We start from the raw sequence: 13,293 nt of genomic DNA on the forward strand, positions 1-13,293 counted from the left end.
AAGGATCCCTATTGAAAGGACTCAGTGAGTTTTAAATTGGGGGCAAATGTATGCTTTCCTACTCTTAAATTCAGAGTTTTCCTCGGTGGCTCCTTCTGCTCATGATCTCCCAGTTCTTTAGGAGCAAGGCCCTTGCAAACACAGCAGTGCGATTTATTAAGAACTTAGCTGGGAGGCCCCCAGGGTGTGATAGGAAGTGGAAATGTGGATGCTAGAAGGAAAGGCATCGCATACCTTGGAAGACTTGTGTGTTAAATTAAGAGTCTTTAGGCTCTGGGGGCACCATCAAAGGGCTTTAAGCAGGAGAAGATACAGATGCATTGCTCTAACATGACATGGGTTGAGTAGGGAGATGGGTGGGTGAAGGTAGGAACCAAGATGGAGGCTGTATCAATGAGTGATCCAGACATAGTGCAAGAGGGGAGGCCTCGTGACTGCTCAGTGATGAATGGCAGGAGTGAGAAGCACAAGGGTGACTCTTGCTTTCTAACCCACGGGTGGTGGGGATGCCCAACACGCTGAGGGCTACTGGGGTCTGCAACACAGTAAGGCGGTTGGGTCGTACAGACAGGGACGCGGCAGTCATTAGCCTGTGGGTAGAAGTCAGAAGAGCCTTTCTTCCTGCTCTCTTTGACCTCAGGAGTATTTAACTCCACTAGCATGGGCTTCTCAGTCCTGAGCACCCCCTGAAGCCTGGCATCTGGTACATGCAGCCATGCCCAAGGCTTTTGCTTCTGTGGATGTCTCTTACCTCTCTGCTCTTTCTCTGGCTCTGTCCCCGGTGCTTCACCCCCAGGTTAGAGGCCTTCTCTCTGTGACACCAGTTTGCACTTTCTTTTCTGAGCTGCTCTCAGCCCCTCCTCTCCAGGACCTGCTTTCTCCCTTTTTATTGCTCCGAGGATCTTAGGTCTCCTGGTCTTAAGACCAATAGGGTGGCTGCATGGTCAGTGATCTCACTGGGTACATCTCTCTCGCTGTCTGCCGTGGACATACTGCTCAGAAGCCACAGCCTGGGCAGGGCAGATCTCACCTCAGATGCTACGTCTCTTCACTGTGCTCTTATTTGTTCACTTCCAAATAAGGTACTTTCTGAATTGCTAGCCATGCCTCTGTGAGCTTTGGTGAGGTACACTTTTGTATCTGTTAATAAAAATACATACATAACTTACTTATGGCAGTATAAATTGTTACTACCTATTGGAAAGCAATTTGGAATGAAAATTTCAAGACCCAGGAAAAAATGGGCCATCTTGTGCACCTCTAGTCTACATACCTCCGGGGATGTACCCTACAGAAATAATTTTAAAGAAGTCACCATAGGAGACAGAATCTTACTGCTGTAATAATTGTCACTGTGAGAAATTGGAAATAGACTGAATGGTCAGAAGTGCAGGAACAGTTAATGAAATTGTAGTGGATACACACCCTATAAAAGCATTCTGTTCCCATTAAAATAACAGATATGAACTCACAAAGGGAAAAAAGCTAATAATGCTGGTGAAAACAAGACAGAAAAAAAATGCAGTTTTCTAATCCTTGGAGAAAACCAGTTCAGTACCCAGGGTTTCCTCTTTCCTCTGGAAGTTGTGACTAGAGTTGCAGATGTTTCCTTTTTGCTGAGCTTGCAGCTGCCCTGTTTTCCTGGCAGTACATCTGTTCAGGCCTCTGCCCCAGCCCTTCTGGAGCTACAGATTGAACACTAGCTTGACTTACTCTTCTCTGTCTAAGAACCATGTGAGGAACCAACTGGTGAGGGAACAAGATATGGAGAATAGGCTTCCTTTATGTCATGACCTATGTGTGTCAGTGTTGGGAAAGACTACATTTTACTTGGTCTAACCAGCAGCATTATTTCCCTAAACTAAACAGGAAAAGTGGGCTCAGACCTGAGAGGCGTAGTTACTTGCGATCATTAGGCTGGGTTACAAAAGAGGAATGCAGTGCAGTGGGGAAGTGCACTAGAATCTAGGGCTTGTGTTTTGACTTTGCTAATTATTAGCTGTGTGACCTTCTATTAAGGGCTTAACCTTTCTGAACCTTGGTTTTGCCTTGTATAAAATGGGGACTATTAACAGTAACATTCTCATAGAATTGAGAGAAATGTAAAACATTCTCCATAGTAATGTTATTAGTGCTGTCATAGTTAGTGCTGTTCATTTGAGCTGTTTGGTACAGGGAAAAACACTTGGACTGTGAATTCAGACTGATCTTCTTGAGTCCCAGCTCTATACCAGTTAGCACTGTGAACCAGAGTTGGTTAAAACCATACATTTTCAACTTCCGTCTTCTCACTGTTTAAATGAGGGCACTGTCATGTACCTCACTGTTTTTGATGAAGATGAACAGAAGGAGGCCACGTGTGAAAGAATCAGCACGTCTCACAGCACTTGTCAAGGTGTAGTTGACGTTCATTCACTACTTGTATGTTCTTGCTGGCACGCAGATGCTGCTGGACAGCAAAGGCAACGAACACTTTTGGGAACAGCAGCTGGATGGCTTAAACTGGACAGCCCAAGACATCCTGGCATTTCTGGCCAAGCACCCAGAGGACGTTCAGCATGTTAATGGCTCTGTGTACACCTGGAGAGACGTTTTCAACGAGACCAACCGGGCAATCCAGACCATATCTCACTTCATGGAGGTAAACATCTGTTGTGAAGATCTGTTGTGTCATTGTTTAGAAAAGGCTCATAGTTTTTTTCTTTGAGATGTTGCAGTATGATTAGAGACAGGGAAATCTTGGAAGCAATGTGTAGTTTCATTGCAGCAGTATCCCTCAAACCTGACACAGGGGTTGGTGTACAAAAGGTGCCCAGTAAATGTTGCTTGAATGAGTAAATAAACATCCATTGTCTTTTAGGTTTTCCTATGTTTTCATATCTTGATGCTAAATGACAACAAAGCATTCCCTTAAAAAGCATTATTTATGAAACCTAATTTGGGGTGGATTAAATTTTAAAAATTTAATCCTAAAAATTATGGTACTTAATAGAGATGAATAAAAGTCTTTTTTCATCTATTTATTGAGTTGGTTAATTGCTGAGAGTCAGCATTTGAAAGAACATAAGAAGGCCGGATGTGGTGGTGCACACCTGTAATCCCAGCACTTGGGAGGCGGAGGCAGGAGGATCATTGTGAGTTCGAGACCAGCCTGGGCTACAAAGTGAGCTCAAGGCCAGCCTGAACTGCATAGTGAGACTCTGTCTCAGAAAGACAAAAATATATATATATATAAGAGAGAAAAGTAAGATATAATCATTGTTTTTACTTCTTTCTCTCCACAAAAAATCAGTACAAATCACTTATCTGTAAATACTGCCAGCATTTCTCTTTAATTTCAGTTAAAAATTGAAATGATCCATTCACTCTGGATTGAAGACTGGGCAATAATTCTAGGAAGGATTAGCCCTTATACGGATGACCTTTATGGACCTTATAGAGAGAGGATTAGTTTGTTGTGCAGTTCTTGTCTCTCAGGGTCTGTCTTGGCTGCCTTATTCTTCCTGGTCACCCACCAGTGTTCTCACAAAAGTCATTCTTCCATCAGTGTGTCAACCTCAACAAGCTGGAGCCCATTCCCACAGAAGTCCGGCTCATCAACAAGTCCATGGAGTTGCTGGATGAGAGGAAGTTCTGGGCTGGTATTGTGTTCACAGGAATCACGCCTGGCAGTGTTGAGCTGCCCCACCACGTCAAATACAAGATTAGAATGGACATTGACAATGTGGAGAGGACAAATAAAATCAAGGACGGGTAAGTTGAATCCCACCACACCAGCCTAGTCTCAGGAAAGTCAAGAGCAGCTGTTACTAGTGATGCTTCAGTTGAATTAATAAATTGTAGCAAGTTCAGCAAAAAATCATTGGTGGCAGTATTTTGATGCAACTGGCATATTCATTGCTGGGGGCTATTACTTCAAAGCTCATAAAATGTTGGTATCTTTTTGCCATTTTCACTCAAGAAAATTAATCCCAAAGAATTTAGTCAGCAGAAAAGAAAAGAAAAAACAAGGCTTTAGTTTCTCCTTGCCAGCTTTATCCATTTTTATGAAAAGGGTCAAACATCCAATTAAAAAGGGAATGGTTAAGTAAATTCTGATATATCCATTTGATGCAATGGTAGGTAGCCACTGAAGGTGGAGGGAAAAACCCCAAACCAACAAGTAATATGTTCAATCTGATTATTTCTACTTAAAGATACGTGTAATGTCAACTGAGACTAGAAAGAAAGATACAGATATAAAGAATGGTGTGGTTGTGTGGTTGTATATATTTATTTTTATTGTATGGTTCTAAGGAATGTTTACTCACCTATGGTTTGGTTTTAGGTACTGGGACCCTGGTCCTCGGGCTGATCCCTTTGAGGATATGCGCTACGTGTGGGGGGGCTTTACCTACTTGCAAGATGTGGTGGAGCAGGCAATCATCAGGGTGCTGACGGGCACTGAGAAGAAAACTGGGGTCTATGTGCAGCAGATGCCCTACCCCTGTTATGTTGATGACATGTAAGTTACCAGCAAGCCACCATCTTTAGTTAAATAACTAGTTAACACTGTTCTAGGTGGAATGTGTATGGGTGTGAATGAACGGTCTGAGACTCATATGCCAGGTGTAGGTGGTCAGCAGTTTCATCCACACTGGAGACAGACTTATGTACACATGCTACTAATCTGCCTTTTTGCTCATCCACGGCTATCACTACTTTTATTTTTTATACTCTGCCTTTTGGGTCAAAATTTGCCCTATCTGTGAGTTCACAATCTGTCATGACAAACACATGCAATTGCATATATATACCTATCTATATCTATATAGATAGATGCTATAATATATGCTATATATATGTATATGTGTATATATATGTATATGTGTATATATATATAGCATATATATGTGTATGTGTATATATTCAACTCCCCAAACTCAGAAACAGTAGCCTATACTTGTAAAAGTATGTTTCCTATAGACTTTTCCACTTCCTCTAAGTGATTGTTGAGCCAAAGGAAACTGAACAAAACTTCTTTATCTTAGACTTTTCAGATAGCGCTTTAATGCTTAATCACTAAGCTACTGAGTTCTAATTGTGGGAACACTGTTTTTGGATCTAATGGTTCATTGTTAGGACAAATGGTCAAAAGTGTAGTTATTGCAAGCATTTCAAGTATGTCATGTCCTCTTCCAACATGGGGTGTGTGTGTGTGTGTGTGTGTGTGAGTGAGAGAGAGAGAGAGAGAGAGAGAGAGAGAGAGAGAGAGAGAGAGAGAGATGCGTGGGAAGAGCAGTGATTTTTCCTTATATTTTCTCTTTTATACTAAACAACTATTTCCTAGTATGGCCAACTCTAACTTTTCCAAGTCACCAGACATTCTGTTTTTTATCCTCAAAACTATTAGCCAGACTTTTCCTTTTCCTTTTTTTCTTTTTTTCGGTACTGGGGATCGAACTCAGGACCTTGTGCTTGCCAGGCAGGCACTTATGCCACTGAACTATATTCCCAGCCCTAGCCAGACTTTTCCAAAGGAAGTTTCTTCCAAAGACTGCTAAGCCAAGGTTGACTTCAGAAAGGGTGCCTTGAGATGTGGCTGCTGGAGTTAAGAGGCACTAAGAGCCGTTGCCTGTTGTCATGTATTAAGTGGTAAAATCTATAGGAAAAAATCTATAGGAAATGGTAAAACTGGGATTTGAGCCTCAACTTCCAGGTCCAGATTCCAAATCCCACTTACTTTGCAAAGCTGCATTTCCTATGCAAATTTAGAGTCTGAAATATTGACAAACGTGGCCTGAACTGTATTTCTGCATATGGTAAGAGTTAAGATAAGCAAATCAACAAGGAGATGACTTTGGAGATACTGAATATTTATAGGAGATTGAGTTCAATTTTTATTTACTTCAGTTTTTAGTACTTTAATGTAAACCACCTTCAGCTTTACCTTAATGTCATCTCTTGGTTAGCTAGTTACTAAAGCAATCCCTCAAAGAAATTCTGCTTGGCAAAACTTTATTAGCCTGGCTTTTATCTCTGTGCAGACTGTTTGTGAAGCACCTGGAAACCTGTGGATTTTGGAGTCTAAAAGGCCTGCTGTTAGTGGCCCAAATCTGGAGCTTCCTCTGGCATGCAGGCTCAGAGGCCTTGGTCCATGGTCCTGGCTCACAGTGTCTTTCTTTCTTCCCCTGTCTTTCTTTGGGGCCTCCAGCTTCCTGAGGGTAATGAGCCGGTCAATGCCCCTCTTCATGACGCTGGCCTGGATTTACTCTGTGGCTGTGATCATCAAGGGTATTGTGTATGAGAAGGAGGCACGGCTGAAGGAGACCATGAGGATCATGGGCCTGGACAACGGCATCCTCTGGTTCAGCTGGTTCATCAGTAGTCTCATCCCGCTGCTCGTGAGCGCTGGCCTGCTGGTGGTTATCATGAAGGTAAGGCCGCCCTACTTGCTCTTCCGTGCCAGGGAACTCTTGAGGAGCCCAACAGGAGCCAAGGGAGGAAAAGAAAAAAGCCAAGACTCTGGGAAAGAAAGGTCTTACATGTCATGTCCTTAAATTTCATTTTAGAACTGGGAAAAGTGAGGGCCAGAGAGTGACTTATCCGGGATGAGCCCAGCTAATTAGATAGTAAAGAGGAATAGAACCCAGGGCTCGTACTTTCCAGACAAGCATACACGTGACATGTCACACGCTCTGTATGACAGTTCTCTTAGACGCACTGGGCTGTGATTTGTCCTAAGCTTCTAAAAACCCTAATCAGAAGGACACACATCGTGGCAGGTGACGTCACCCGAGAACAGAGGCTGAGGAAGAGTTTGACCTGTTGGTGTTTATTAGGGATCAACACTTGCGGAAGTGCTGTTGCAGATGCAGGATCAGGCAGGCAGAGAAGCAGAAGTGGGTGCATGGCCAGCCCTGTGGGACATCCTGGAGAACATAGAGCTTGTTGCAGCTGTTGCTCATTGAACTGTAATGTCCAGCTCCTTACGGTTCTCCTAGGCCTCCTTTCCTGACCTTCCCTACTCCGGAGTATTGAATGTGGGCCCACCTGGGAGGGGTTCATTCCTAGGGCAGGGAGCTCTCTAACTATGACAAACCCAGAGATGCAGACACCCGGAACCATTTGACTGACAGCCAGTTACAAGCCCTCTCTTGAAGTGGACTTGAAGCAGTGAAGTTCTGTGATTGCTCCATATGATAATATACTTTCTAGTAGTCTTTTTCCTATAATTATTCTTTTTTTTGTTTGTTTGTTTTTCTCCGGTACCGGGAACCGAACTCACGACCTTGCGCTTGCCAGGCAGGCGCTTTGCCGCTGAGCTAAATCCCCAGCCCCTATAATTATTCTTTATAAAGGTGCATCATATCAAAATAAATGTCTGGGGGGTCACAAAGGGTTAGGAGCGAGCATTCAGTGTACCTGTTGTAAACGAGCACTTACCGATGCCAACCATTGTTTAAAGCACATCCTACGTGCTTCCTTATCATCCTCACCAAAATACCCATTTAACGTTCAAGAAAAGAAGGCTAAGGAAGGCAGGCTTTGCTAAAGCACACAGCAGCACGGCAGGACCAAGATTTGTTTTAAAAAAAAAGTACTTGTGCCGTTCTTCATCCTCTGATGTCTGACTATAGGAAAATGAGCCCTGTGACTGTCATACAGCTAATGTATGAGAGTTCTTGAACTAAGATAAGTTCAGAATATTCACAAGAGTTCGTTGTATGAATGAGGAATTCATGGTTTTCAAGGGGGAGATGAAGGTTGTCTGGCCATAGTCCTTGGCTTCTGAAAAGAAAGTTTTTGTGGTATGTAATCTCATACAGTTCTTTTTTGGTGGCACCAGGCGTTGTCCTCATGGTACCCTCAGATTTACCTATCTGAGAAACACAGAGCAGAACTGTCCATTGAGATAGTATGGAAAGCCCTGGACTCTGTTCTATTCCAAATCTTTTTTTTTTTTTTTTGGTACTGGGAATCAAACTCAGGACTGTGTGTTTGCCAGGCAGGCACTTATGCCACTGAGCTATATCCCCAGCCCTCTATTCCAAATCTTGCCATTATCTTTCTGTGTCATCTTAAGTGATTTTCTTGGCCTTGGTTTCCTCATTAGAAAACTGAACAGTATTACTCCTCTGCATTGTTGCTGCGTTGAGTAAACCCTGACTTTCTTCTATAGATCCTGTAAGTGAGTGCTTGGGTTGCCGAGGCAACACATTTCATGGATCTCTTCCTTTCCAGTTGGGAAACCTGCTACCCTACAGCGACCCCAGCGTGGTGTTCATCTTCCTGTGTGTTTTTGCCACGGTGACCATCCTGCAGTGCTTCCTGATTAGCACACTCTTCTCCCGGGCCAACCTGGCTGCTGCCTGTGGGGGAATCATCTACTTCACCCTGTACCTGCCCTATGTCCTGTGTGTGGCGTGGCAGGACTACGTGGGCTTCACAGCCAAGATCTTTGCAGTGAGTATTTCTGGTCCTTCTGCAGCATTGCTGTCGCAACCACCTTGGGTGTTTGACCTCCTCTGTGTGGCCCATGAATAGGCGCAGCAATTGGAGAACATTAGATAGTCTTTTTCTGGTGGGACTTGAACCTCAATTCTAGGTTCTAAGCTCTTTGAAGGGAGGTATTACAAGGGGGCCAGGGAGATAGCTCAGCGGCACAGTGCCTGCCTGAAGGGAGGTATTCCGTCTTACTAAATTGTTTACCTTTAACCCTCTTGGTGAACGCTGGTTGGATTAAATTGAATGGATTTTTTTCAAAGATCAGACTATACCTTGAACCTGGTTGGGGATAAATGGCATTGGGGAACAGATTTAGCCAATAGGTATTCTCTCCATCCTTTATCTCCCATCTCTATTAGCCATATTAAGCTCACTACCACATAATGACCACAGATAGAACTGAAAGGTTTTTAGGTCCAAACTGGTCTGTTCTTGACTCCTGTATTCCATGTGTTTAGTATGCTGTTTCACTTGAGTGCTATTTTCTGAATTGAGCCAAACTGAGGAGCAGGTGCCCCACTGTACCCCAAATCCTTCACATGGACAGCTCCTTTCCTTGTACAGAGTAGGAGTGACCTTTGAGGGTGTGAGAGGTCCTGTAAGAACAACTCCCCAGCCCTCTCTTGGATCACTTGTAAGGAAAGCTAATAATCACTCATAGGGTGCTCTAGGTGCCTCAGTCTTGCCCTATTGGTATCAGCCCTCAAGGAAGACTCTTCTGATCATAAATGTTTACTAGTTGAGTGGGAACCTGCAGAGACCTTGCTGAGTGTTCACTTGCATGGGGGAAGCAGAGAGGAGACAGGATCGCTGAGTCTTGGAGGATCTCTGGCAGCATAAAATCCTCAAAGTTTTATATGCTGTCATGCGTGCATTTCTGAAATGTGTGTGCATAATGAGTGGCTATAAATGGAATCATTATTATATGCTGCAAGGGAACCCACTCCCCTAAAGGGACTCTGTAGGTGACTACTTCCATATCCTATAATTGATCTATTTTACAAATTCAAATTTCTCCAGGTGGAATTATATTAGAAGTAATAGGAAAATGAGAGAGACAGAGAAATAGATATGTGATTTTTGCCTCTTTCTCCCAGAGCCTGCTGTCTCCTGTGGCTTTGGGGTTTGGCTGTGAGTACTTTGCCCTTTTTGAGGAGCAGGGCATTGGGGTGCAGTGGGACAATCTCTTTGAGAGCCCCCTGGAGGAAGATGGCTTCAGTCTCACCACTTCCATCTCCATGATGCTGTTCGACACCTTCCTCTATGGGGTGATGACATGGTACATCGAAGCTGTCTTTCCAGGTATGCTGAGTTTCCACCCTGCTTTGGCCATCTGCTAGGGAAAGATGACCTCTGGATGCAGCGCTTTCCTGTCTTTGTTTCAGAATTTCTGCAGGATACAGAGCTCTCTTGCAAGTGGCTTGGACTTTAGACCCATTGCAAACAAATAAGTCAGGAAAAGGGAACTGAGGCTAAAAGTGCAGCTGTTCCTGCCACCGTGGCACTCATTACTTGACCACTGTCTGCCACGCACTGGGCAGTGTTCTATACACTTTGGCTCACTTAGTGTCTCAAAAGATACATGGAGGTCATTATTATAACCTGTATTTTTCAAATGAGAGCGGTAACTTAAAGAAGTTAGGTAACTTGCCTGAGGTCACAGGAATGGGAAGTGTTGGCGCTTGGATTGGTGAACCCAGTTGGGTTACACTGGGTTGGTGAGCCAGGAGCTTTCTGTCAGTGTTGACTCAGTTCTGTAGTTCTGTGTCCCCAGGGAGGGCACCTCTAAGGGAGGTTCTGTTTCCTCAGTACAGGTTGTGAATAATACAATATATTGGCTCTGAGACCTTGCCTGTGATTTAAATCAAATTATTATGCAATAAAAATTCATTTTGAAATCTTGACCAAATCAAAGATGAACCTGTCCTGGGGTAAATTTTCATATATGATCTAATTCCGAGAGAGTAAGGTTTTACTCCATTTGGTTCACCTTGTGGTTCTCCTCTAAGGAGGCATATAGGAAATGTTTATTACTCCTACCTGAATGTCCCTCAATTTCTTCCTTGCAATGAATATGCTGTTTTGAGTCTGAATTCAAGTTTCAAGTACTTAATTTACCCACTATATGATGTTGGATAGGCTACTGATCTCTAAGTTTGCTCATCTCTCAAATGGGGATGGTTTCATGGGGTTGTTGGGCGGCCTCGGGGAGGTGCGTAATGTGCAGTGCACATTACGCTTCAGCGAGGGAAGCTGCCTCTTCCCTCATCTCCATTCCAGTCTGCTCCTTCTCCAAAGGGTATGTCCAGGAGGGGATAGGGCTGACCGGGAAACCCCAGCGATACTGGGATGGTTCCTGGCTTTGATCAAACCTGTGCTTTGCTTTCAGGTCAGTATGGAATTCCCAGGCCTTGGTATTTTCCTTGTACCAAGTCCTACTGGTTTGGCGAGGAAAGTGACGAGAAGAGTCACCTTGGTTCCAGCCAGAAGGGAATATCAGAAAGTGAGTGCTGCTGATCTGTCCTCCCCTTAACTTAGTGCTGCTGCCCCTGCTGACTGTCAGAGCAAATGACAGCTCTTGCACTTTAAGAATTTTAAAGGCATTCTAGAGGTAGAGGAATTATAACATATACCCTTTCCAAACTCTCCCTTGCCCTGTGTGTCCACTGTTATTGCCTGGAGGGGGAAGCCCCTCTGGGTCACTGAGGACCCTTTCCTTTGTTTTCTTGGCTTCTTGGAAAGTGTCTTTTGATCATGATCCTTTTACCTCCACCCCCTCATGCTAACCTGCTCACCTAACAATCTGCCATGAAGAAGTAATAAAGATAACCTCGAGGCCCTCTGGCTACCTTGTCATGGTGTTCTATATATGACCCGAGTAGGCTGGCGCCGATCAGCTGCCTTGGAGCTCAGCCTCTATTTCTTAATGTTCTTACCTGCCATACCGGACCCAGAGCGCTAGCCCTCTCCTGGCTCCTGACTGCAGGTAGAGATGTCCTCGGGTTAGCACAGGTTCTTCTTTCTGGGTTCTTCATTCAGGTCTTCGTGCTCAGTGTGGCTTCCTTCCTAAGTAGTCAGTAGATCCTCCCTCTGCTCTATTCTGTGCCCTTTTCCTGATCGCCAGTGGTAAAAGCGATGCTCCACGGCATGGCTCTTGTGCCTACCATTTTACCTCCTTCCCTGCTCTTCCAGCTCTTCTCTTCCTGCTCTCTGCCTCCTGCTCCTGTTTCAGTCACACGGAACTGCTCAGCTGTCATGTTCCGCCACGTCTCTGCACCTGTGTCTGTGCTGTCTGCTTTCACAGGAAAAACCTTTTCTCCTGCTCGCCGGCCTTCTAACCTCGCCTCATCCTTCAGATCTAGTTCAGTGTTTCTTCCTAAGCAGCTCTCTAAATTTATCTTTACCTGAATTCGGTGGTGTATAAAACAAAACAGAAAGACCCCAACCTTTTCATTTAAAAATAATTGTAGACTTCTAAGAAGCAGCGAAAACAGTTGTGTGAAGGGGTTCCTTCAAACTTTATTTTGTTTCCCCGGGGGTAAGACTGTGTGTGACTACAGGGTAGTAGCAAAACAGTGAAACTGACCTTGGTACACTTCACTGACCTGCATATTCCTTCCAATGTTACATGCGTCCATTCGTGTGTGTGTGTGTGTGTGTGTGCGTGTGTGTGTATGTATGTTCAGAGCTGTTCAGTTTTATCATATGTACAGATTTATGTAATCACCGGGTCGACTGAGATGCAGAACTTTTCCCCCACCACAAAGCTCCTTCACGCTACTGTTTAACAGTTACTCCCACCTCCTTACTTCCCTGCTCCCTGACACGGGTGAGCTACTCATCTCTTCCCCAGTTCTGTAGTTTGACTTTTCTGAGAGAGTTGTGAAAATGGAAACTAGTAGGTAACTTTTTGTTTCTGGCTTTTCTTCACTCAGCATAATTCCTCTGAGGTCCATACAAATTGTGGTATCAGCAGTTTCTTCCTTGTCCTTGCTGGGCCGATTCCATGGCATGGATGTACCACAGTGCCAGGGCATTTTTTAGATGTGTTTTAAAAGCAGCTTTTACTATCCTGTCTCTTAATTGTTTTTCAAGTCTTTCTCCTTCAGTTGACTCGAATGCTCCTTTGTCATTTAATTCCTATCACCAACACTTATGCTCAAATAGATCCTAAATAAATATTTACGCTTCCTCCTTGCCTGCAAAACCAGAGTGGTGTGGCCAGAAGTCCTCTGAAAGTCTAAGCGCACCTCCTGTGTTTCTACTCGCTCCTCAGTTTTTGCTGTGAGTTCACCTGTGTTCCTCTCTTTTCTCACAGTCTGCATGGAAGAGGAACCCACCCACCTGAAGCTGGGCGTGTCCATTCAGAACCTGGTGAAGGTTTACCGAGATGGCATGAAAGTGGCTGTCGATGGCCTGGCGCTGAATTTTTATGAGGGCCAGATCACTTCCTTCCTGGGCCATAACGGAGCAGGGAAGACAACCACCATGTAAGAAGAGGGTGCGGTGCTCATGGAATCCACCCCACAGACAGGCTGCAGTATAGTTAGGAATTCATACTTAAGAAAATAGAGTTGGCCCGTGGGATAACAGCAGAGCACATGAGGAGGTGATGAGCAGAGACATATTATCTGGTCATGGAGTGCTTTCCAAGTGCTAGTTTTTGCAGGGTATTCTGCTGAAATAGACTGGGGCCATCTGCTGATTTCTCCCTTGTACTTCTCAGAATTCTGCAGCATTCTTGAAACCGGAGGCCATCACAGCTCTGAGAAGGTGTACTCTTTAGGACTGGTTTGATCAGAACTG

General features: G+C 44.3%; 1 protein-coding gene across 2 annotated transcripts in view; it reads left to right on the top strand.

The window, feature by feature from the left end:
- Nucleotides 1-13,293, top strand: part of Abca1 (ATP-binding cassette, sub-family A (ABC1), member 1) — a 127,764-nt gene that overhangs the window by 77,712 nt on the left and 36,759 nt on the right. For both annotated transcript variants that reach the window (XM_005382783.2, XM_005382782.2), the window contains exons 12-19: nt 2,444-2,641; nt 3,548-3,753; nt 4,328-4,504; nt 6,194-6,416; nt 8,224-8,445; nt 9,585-9,789; nt 10,877-10,990; nt 12,806-12,977. In XM_005382783.2, coding sequence (XP_005382840.1) covers nt 2,444-2,641; nt 3,548-3,753; nt 4,328-4,504; nt 6,194-6,416; nt 8,224-8,445; nt 9,585-9,789; nt 10,877-10,990; nt 12,806-12,977 — 1,517 coding nt within the window. The remainder of the gene's footprint in view (nt 1-2,443; nt 2,642-3,547; nt 3,754-4,327; nt 4,505-6,193; nt 6,417-8,223; nt 8,446-9,584; nt 9,790-10,876; nt 10,991-12,805; nt 12,978-13,293) is intronic.

The sequence above is a fragment of the Chinchilla lanigera genome, unplaced genomic scaffold, assembly GCF_000276665.1.
Source record: "Chinchilla lanigera isolate Chin_1 unplaced genomic scaffold, ChiLan1.0 scaffold00018, whole genome shotgun sequence".
NCBI lineage: Eukaryota > Metazoa > Chordata > Mammalia > Rodentia > Chinchillidae > Chinchilla > Chinchilla lanigera.